Source organism: Hippichthys cyanospilos, chromosome 17 (genome assembly GCF_059441005.1).
Source record: "Hippichthys cyanospilos isolate Australia breed blue-spotted pipefish chromosome 17, RoL_Hcya_1.0, whole genome shotgun sequence".
In the NCBI taxonomy this organism is placed as follows: domain Eukaryota; kingdom Metazoa; phylum Chordata; class Actinopteri; order Syngnathiformes; family Syngnathidae; genus Hippichthys; species Hippichthys cyanospilos.
In genome coordinates this window covers 10,899,902-10,908,580 of record NC_142385.1, presented here as the reverse complement: position 1 = coordinate 10,908,580, position 8,679 = coordinate 10,899,902, and the positions used below count along the sequence as shown (strand labels likewise).

At 40.8% G+C, this 8,679-nt stretch overlaps 1 protein-coding gene across 5 annotated transcripts in view; it reads right to left on the bottom strand.

The window, feature by feature from the left end:
• Window positions 1-342: 342 nt before the first annotated feature.
• itga3b (integrin, alpha 3b) overlaps window positions 343-8,679 on the bottom strand; it is a 47,358-nt gene continuing 39,021 nt past the window's right edge. For 4 of the 5 annotated variants that reach the window (XM_088439682.1, XM_088439683.1, XM_088439684.1 and 1 more), the window contains 14 exons: window positions 8,521-8,666; window positions 7,430-7,576; window positions 7,241-7,338; window positions 6,998-7,166; window positions 6,752-6,826; window positions 6,581-6,660; window positions 6,409-6,486; window positions 5,352-5,454; window positions 4,989-5,165; window positions 3,214-3,348; window positions 3,005-3,118; window positions 2,480-2,578; window positions 2,278-2,403; window positions 343-1,456 (listed from right to left, as the gene is read on the bottom strand). In XM_088439682.1, coding sequence (XP_088295808.1) covers window positions 1,298-1,456; window positions 2,278-2,403; window positions 2,480-2,578; window positions 3,005-3,118; window positions 3,214-3,348; window positions 4,989-5,165; window positions 5,352-5,454; window positions 6,409-6,486; window positions 6,581-6,660; window positions 6,752-6,826; window positions 6,998-7,166; window positions 7,241-7,338; window positions 7,430-7,576; window positions 8,521-8,666 — 1,706 coding nt within the window. In that variant the 3' untranslated portion in view covers window positions 343-1,297. Of the gene's footprint in view, window positions 1,457-1,983; window positions 2,140-2,277; window positions 2,404-2,479; window positions 2,579-3,004; window positions 3,119-3,213; window positions 3,349-4,988; window positions 5,166-5,351; window positions 5,455-6,408; window positions 6,487-6,580; window positions 6,661-6,751; window positions 6,827-6,997; window positions 7,167-7,240; window positions 7,339-7,429; window positions 7,577-8,520; window positions 8,667-8,679 lie in introns of all 5 variants that reach the window. The other variant, XM_088439681.1, reaches the window with a different exon arrangement.

Here is an 8,679-nt window from a genome sequence, read left to right as displayed (position 1 = left end):
AATTAGCTACGCATTGTCCGGTTGATCACAACATGAAGTAAATATCGAATCCAGTGTTGTGACTCGCTGCATCAGATCATCCTACAGCCATCTCCTCTTGTGCTCGCACAAGACTCTAATAAATAGTCGTCAAGTCAAAGCCTTGCAATTCAAAAAAAGGCTCTAGGCAATACAGGAGGCTATTTAAATATATATATATATATATATATATATATATATATATATATATATATATATATATATATATACACACATAAATGTGTGTGTGTGTGTGTGTAGTACAGTATACACAAACACACACACACACACACATATATATATATATATATATATATATATATATATATATATATATACACACACAAATGATAATATACACATACATGTACAGTATAATAGAATTGCTTGCAGTTGAAAACAATTTCAAGTGGTGCCTTAAGATACAAGCTTTTTTTTTTTTCTTGTTAAATGACCACGAAATGTAACTAAGATTATTTGTCCCCATTGAAATGAATGGGACTGTTATTAATCCAGCAACCCCCCATCCCTCCCGAAAAAAAAATAACAACAAAATAGAATTTGTTATGTAATAAAGAAAATAAAACCAGGGGCAGTAGAAGAAAGAGATACATAAAAACGAAAGAGTTTCACAACTGTTGCAGGTGGCTCAGTAAGCGTTGGTAATAGCCTGTTTTCAGTACAATGCATATATGGACATACAGATACCAAGTACCGATACCACTAGTACTTTCGATACACAAAAAATTCCACTAATATCATGAGTACATGATACTTAACAAAAAGCCGGATATCGGCTCGATACCGATTTATTTATTATTATTATTTGCTCATCCCTAGTTATGTTTTACTGTATGTCTGCATGTGTGAATGCACCATTAGTGTTCAAATATTCCCCGAATTTGTTAGCATTAATCTTCGTTGTCGTTGCGTGAAACCGCCTGCACTTTCAAAATTTTTGCCTGCAAGTCAAAGCAATCCAGGCGACTTGTATCTCAAGGCAGCACCCCCCCGAAAAAGATCAACTGGGTGAAATAAAAAGACAACCTGAAAGCGCCAATATTCATTTTCACAACACTGCAGTACGAATACTGAACAGTTACAATCTCTGAGACAAAAAATGTTCAATATATTGCACTGAGAAATCTACAAACAAAATCAAGTTATTATTATTTTTTTAAATCCACATTTGCTCCCTAGTGGGTCCAGTGTTTTTTTTTTTTTTTTTTTTTCCATTTGCCCCGTAACATTCAGTGGTTTCGAGGTGAAATCGACGTCCTCAGTAGTAGAACTGCTGCGTCTCCGTCCAGTTGGTGATCCAATACTTTCTGCGTGGCTCAAATCCCACGTTGAACTGATAGCGATCGGCCTTGCGAATTTTCACCCCGCGGTGCTTTGGCATTATCCGGTAGTAGAGGGATCGCTTGAAGAATCCAAGCTGGGGAGAAAACAAGTGACGTTAGAAGACTAAAGCGCAGCTAAGATTTAATGGCGGCTTGAGAACAACATTTAGGAGATTTAGATTCCTTAAAGAGACGGGGAAAAAGCCTGGGGGGGCCCCCCTCTATCCCACTGGGGAAGACGTGGAAAGAAAGCACAAGCAAGGTATACGAAAAAAAAGAAACACTGGTTACCATAGAAAATACATGTGAATACTGAGAGCTTAGTTTATAAAGAATCAATTGAAACAATGGCTGCGGGTATTGATATTATTTGTCTACATGTGTTGCTTCAGCGTTTGTGTTCAAGTATCTGTCGCTCAAATGGACCTTTTTACAATAATATATTCAGAATGTAAGTTTTTGGGTGCGTAGTAGGGATACTCTCGGCATTCACACGGTGATTAGCGGCTGAATTTCAAGCCTGGAAAGAAAGCAAGGAGATGTTAGACAAGTGGAGCAGAAGCTAAGCGTCAGAAAGAACGAGCCCACGCCATCCGTCACTTCATCGGAGGGGTGTTGTTACCCAGGAGCCCCGCTGGCGTGTGCGGTTGCGGACCCATAGCGGGTCTCAGTAGTCCTCGGTCAGCCTCTCTGTCTCAGAGGGCTGGATCTTCATCTCAGCCTTCTGGGCTTTGGCTTCATACATCTCCCTCCTGCTGGCCCTCTGGAAGAAGCCACACTGCACGGAGGTGGAGGATGTGAAACGTTAGACCCGCTTGATGGGCGTGAGCGATCAGGAAGTGGGATTGAGAGATACCACATGTGCGTGGATTTTCAGTAAGTCAGCGAGTGCAAGTTCGCTGAGGTGGTGGCTCACCTTCCAGAGAATTAGGATGATGATTCCGAGAAGCAGAACGCCTGCTACCACGGCGGAGATGATGATCCACAGCGGAAGTTCATAAGGCGTCTCCACCCGCGCCTCCGGTTCGATATCCACTGTGAACTGGATCCATGTGAAAATAGAAGACACGTAGAGTCACCGCCAAGATATTGAGAAGATGGAGAATTTGCTGCGTTACCGTAGCGGTCTGGCTTTCCATTTTGAGGGTGGGTTTGTCCGTAATGAGCTTCAGCGTGGCTTCACCGACAACTTTGATCCACAAAGCGTTGGAAAAGTCCTGCGAAGGAACAAATTATACATGAGAAAACAGTGTCTCTCTTGGCATCGCTTTTTATTTATTTTTTTAATTTTTATATTAGCTATTTGCAGGTGGGCACGTCCTTTATTGACGGCAGAAAGTGAGGCACACTGAAAACATTAGAGTAAAAAAAAAAAAATAATACAATGTTTTTGCAACAATTTACCTACCAAATCAATGACGCTACTATCTAGTTGATTTACTTGAGTAATCATCGATTTCTTACTTAATTACCCAAAGTAATCAATTATTTAGCGCCAGCCATTTTCTTCTATCCTCCTTCAGCCAAACACTAAAAAAATCCAAACAATTTGTGATTGAATGTCCAAACATTAAAAAGAAATGAAAAAACGTATAATCGCGTCTTTGGGACTGAACGAGTTAACGGTGAGCTGACGACAGCACCTCGAGCATGGTGCTGTTCCACAACCGAGCGCGGACGTGAATCTTGGCCGAGTCGGTCATGTTGAACAAAGGACACGAAAAGGTCACGCATCTCGCCGTGTCCTTGGAGCATTCCTGCAAACACAAAGAGGAAATGCCAGGCAGCGAGTCGCTCAGCCCCTCCCTCACCCACTCGTTACAACCGACACGCTCGCTTGCCTGCGACTCACCAACAGGTGCCATTCTTTCCGCGGCGTGGTCAGCCCGAGGGTCGCTTGCGGCTCGATCGCCTGAGACCGGGTGGTATCTTCCACATCGTCGGCCCCGATCTGCCTCTTCAAGCGTTTGGACGGCTTTTCTGACAACTGCCGCAAGAATACGAGCGAGGAAGCGGAGCAGACGGAGACATGACATCAGAGGCAAAATGAGTGGGTTTCATCGAGACATCAGAGTCTCGGAATAACTTTCTGACTTCTATTTTCGATTTGAGGTCCGGGGAGGATCAAATGCGGCCAATGGGATATTGTCTTTAACATAGGCTATGTTTTGCTTAGGAAGCACTTTCAAAACCACGGCCATTCACATGTAATCTCACTGGACAGTTCATTAGGTACACCCACACAACGTCAAACGATCCCATACAGGATATGATATCAGAAATGGGATCATTTAATAATACAGTACCAGTATTTCTATAATGTTTTTAGAAGCCACAAGAGGGTGCCAAATCCCTGCCTGACAAGAAAGTAGGAATCGACATCAAGGATTTATACAGAGTATGTTGAAGAAATAAGGAGGAAATAAGTTTAGCCTGGGTTGTTAGTGGAATTTAAAGATGGTATGTATTGGAAATTGAGTTATTTGCTGTCTATCATTTAAAGTTGATGTTGTATGATGAGTAAGAAATGATGTTAAAGTGTTTTGGTGCATGATACTTTTTGTCAGACTGATAACAGTACTCAACTGTTTAATCACAGATACCAAAAACTGATACCACTTTTGAGACAGAAACTTTTCAGAAGCCCAATGACAGATCCATTTAAATACGGAAATGTCTAATTTAGCATTTTCCTTGACGTTTCATGAAAATGTCAATTTTCTATTCCTATTTTTCATTTCCGATACCAGTACTTGGTATCAGATGTCAGTATCAGACTGATACGAGCCCTGTTTTTTAGGTGTCAGGCAAAATGAACAAAATGGGTCAACAGCAGTATCGCCCATCACCATAAGTACCAATACAATGGAATAATACTGGGTATCGTCCCGATACTGATACCTGGTATCGCTACTCACCCATCCCCAATAATAAGTGTACTGTACAATGTGAAAATGTTTATACAATCATTGCATTCATAATACAGATCATCAACTGTTGTGAAATTTATATACCAGCACCGATCCCCGTTTCAAGTTTTGGCCCGATACCAGTACCGATACCAGATGTCAGTATCAGGGTGATACTGTCCCTAATTGTTCAACTGATAACAGGCATTGATAAATTATAGTATTTTCCTTTCAGATGACTCAAAATTATTGTCCATTAGCTTTTTGTGTTTTTTTGCATCTGAAATTGCATCTTAATGGGCAGATTTAAGACACGTGCGCCTTTAGTTCCCGTAAAACAGTCGCAAGAGAGCTGATATCAGTATCATCCATCATTGCGAGTACCGATACCTCAAAATAAGACTGAAACCAATTACTGAAACTTGATATCGTTACTCACCTATCCCTAATAATGGGTATACTGTGCATTTTTTTATATAATCACTGTGCACATAATGTGGATCATAATGATTGTAGAATTGCCTAAAAGTTTCAAGTCCAAGGTCGGGTCAAAGCACATAAGCAGGGCTTGTGTCCCATTTTTGAAAAATGTCCCCAAAATGGACATCAGGGTGATCAAATAAATAGTCATAAGTTTCCTTATTCGTCCCCATTAACGACTAGGATAAACAAAATATAATGATTAAAAAAACGGAATCGTGTGTCCGTAAAAGCTCACGGTTAAGTTCAAGGGGTTGACGACGTCTCCGGGGGGCCGACATTCGTTCCGGGACTGCGTCTCAACGATGATCCGCGTCAGGTACAGGAGCCACTTCCCGTTGGACACCTCAAAGGGCCACTCAAACTCCACAGCTAAGGTCCCCAAGTCCCCTAAGGGCGGGCCCCTCATGTTGACCTAGAACGTGGAAAAAAAGTCATGGCGTGAACTAACAGGCGGTGTTCCTCAAGGAGCTAGGAATAGCATCCACCCCCGCATACGGCTGCGCCGCAAGCCATGACTTATTCCCCCAAAATAATATTAAGCGACTGACGGTACAAGGCGTCAACGGGGGAATGAAGCCGAGTGCTGGAGGTGACTCACGTTGAAGGTGAACTCCAGTAGACTTCCCACATCGCTGCTGTTCACCATGGCCGACTCGCCCATCACCGTCCCGCCAAATTTGGTCTCCACCAGTGCATTTGCGCTGCATGGAGATTTGGTTTCGGGTCAATTTTGAATTAAAAGCAGTTATCTTGTGTTCGTTTCGGAAATTAAAGTTACTTTTTCATGATACCTTTTCAACAACCTAGTTAAACTCAAAGACGTATAAATTACTTTGGATTGGTAGAAGGTATACATTTCAGAATAGAATGTAAACGACCAGAAATGTGAATGGATGGAGCTATTCAGAGTTTTGTATTATAAGCCTGGAGGATACTTAAGTATTAAGTCGATACTTAAGTACATTAAGGACCTTAATTTCCAGATACCAAAGAGTAAATCCATAATTTGGTATCTGGGATTGACTGTCCAGACTTCTAAAAAAAACAAACAAACAAACAAAAAAAAAAACCTGAAAATATGTGTTTGGCATTGAGTGATTTAAAAACGCGACAAAAATGAAACAATGTTCAATTATGGGCACGATTGAGAGTCATTCAACAGCAGTACTTGAAAAAAACTATATGCAAAGACCATCTTGACAGATGCATTGCTTGTCTTGGTGCACCACCTAGAGGCTGAATAGCTTCTGCAATTTGCTCATCAAGGATGAGGTAGAAGAGAAGGAGAAGCAAAAGAAGAAAGAAAAGAAGGAGAAGAAGACGAAATTTACCTCATAGAAAACCTAACAAGCACCTGCTTCAATTTACTCATGGAATGTTATTGAAGCATCGTCTGTAAGAAATCTATACACTAATGCTAATCACGATTGCTAATCGGTTAGCAATAGGCCAATTTTGTTGGTGTCAAAAAATTTGTACGTATAAAAGAAAATACGTCATAAGTTGTTATATCCACTCCAGCTCACGTTCAACCTTAGTAGATTACTTGATTCCTTAATGAAACGTTTAGAAGAGAAATCAATTTTAAAAAGGTTTAGCTTTTTTTTTTTGCATATGTTGGCGTCCATATTAAGAAAATTATGACAGCAACTCACATAGAGAAGGAGGGGAGGATGGTGTTTTCAATCAGCAGGGATAGAGGCACAGGCACCAGGTCGCTCTGCTCACTTAGACTGAAGGAACCAATCAAATGACAGCACTGGATTCAAACCATTGTTCATATTATTATGACATAAATTCTTAGAAAGTCAATATTGAACTCCTTACGTGGACAGAAGCAGCTGAGTCTGGATGTCCTGAGTGTACAGATCTATGCCTGACGTCTCCAACCTCAAGGCGAGTGACACCTGTTGACAAATAAAATGACTTCATATGTAATTCTTTAATTTTCAGAAGCCCCTCCCCCCCAAAAATGTTCACCTTTGAGGGAATATTTACCTTTTCTTTGCCTTTGAGTGGATTGCCCAATTCACAAAGGATGGTGTCCTCAAAACGACATTCCACGTCATTATCCTAAATGGAGAAAGTTAACATACAGAAACTAATTCTAATAATTTTACTATATTATATGAATGGGATCTCTGGAGCCAAACGATGACGATAATAAACACAAGCGTTGGATTTAAGGTGAGTAGTAGAGCAAGTGGAGTTACAATGTCATCTGCTGCCCTCTGCTGGTCATACCTGGGACCTGACGCCAGAATATTTTAACGCTTCCGGGATGGTGACGTTGAGCATAGCCTGATGGGCATCCTCAGCCAGTTTTCCTCTTGTGGGAAAGTTGGTCACCTCCACCATCAGCCTTATTATCTTCATACTGCTGTTAAACTGAAGCACTTGGGACTTGTCCTTTCTGAGTACAGAAATTTGCATTATCCTTCCATTTTTTTTTTTTTGCATTTAAACCAATACCTTCATTATGTTTACCTGGGGAAGGGCTTTTCCCTATTGTCAGCAAAATGAGCCGTTAGCTGTAGGTTACTGGTGCACTTGTTGTCGGTGCCGCACTCCTTCTGGAAGTTAATCTGGGAACAAACCAGTTTTCGCATGGACAATTTATTAATTCAGCTATGGCTGCAGAAGTGTGAAGTGAGCTGTATGAGAGTAGCGCCTTACCTCACTTCTTTGGGTGAGTTTCTGGTCTTGACTGAGAATAGGGAATGAGTCCAAGTTCTGAATGGAGCGTCTTGATTTGGGTTTTGGTTGGTCTAAGTGCATTTTGAGGGAGAACACCACTGGCTCCAGTTTATCCCTCACAGGCGTCTTAAAACACAACCAAGAATGTAGTATTATTATACCTACAACATAAAATAAATCGACAAAATGACCCTCTTCTCATTCTCACTCTGCTCACTCTTCCTGCTCCCTCCATTTTACTCAATTCTGATAGATTATTTTGAGTGCTATGGCAGATTGCAAAGTGAAGTATTAACCTGAGCAGCAGATGATTAAAATATGTAAAATTTCAAAATGCAATAATTCTGACACTTCTATGTGATTGCAGCTGAACGTGTGAGATTTTGCGTGCAAAAATAATTGTCCAAATTTTGGACCATATAAAACCATTACTATTACAATTTTTGAGATGCATTTTAATAGGATTTATGACATTGATTTTCCTGCGATTTTTGCAAAATTCCCTTGAGCGGCAGTCAAACTATTTCAGTAAACGGAAAATTCTTTGTTGACCTGTGTTCCATCTCAAGACAGTACGTGGCCAGTTAATGGCTGTCTTAAAGTGTCATCCCCACATCACAGACTACAAAGAGAGACCATGCCAGTTTTCAATTTTTTGTGGGTGTTAATACATTTAACCCCCAGTACATTTGTATGGATAGAAATGATGCCACTGAACAATTTGAGTGATTGAAAAAATATTCATTAATACCTTTACTTATCACGCCTTTAAAAGCATTTACAAAATTAGGGAAAAACATGCAGATACAAAATTTTTCTTTTCAAATTAAGAGCAAATTAAATGGAAAACGAAGCAACTCATTGGAAAAATTGTGTTCAAGTGACTCCTTTGCAAATGGTTGCGTGCGTTTATTTGATTAAGTTTTATGTGCACTGTCATTAGTGACGCAATTTTCCGTCAGAGGAACCAGAAATAAAACAGATGATGTTCCACCGGCTAATCACCCACAGATGGCAACGCATTCCATTACACTTTTTTTTTTGGACAGCCACTGGTAGAGAGAACTTACCACAACATTCAAGTCGAGACGTTGACACTGAGTTTTGGAGGTCGGCAAGGTCAACACGCCCGTATACGTGTTATCGCCGTTGTCCTGGAAATGAACCCGTTGACCCCTTCTCCTATCGATGTCGGCCCCCACCGTGTACTTCACAGCTGTAACCCGCCA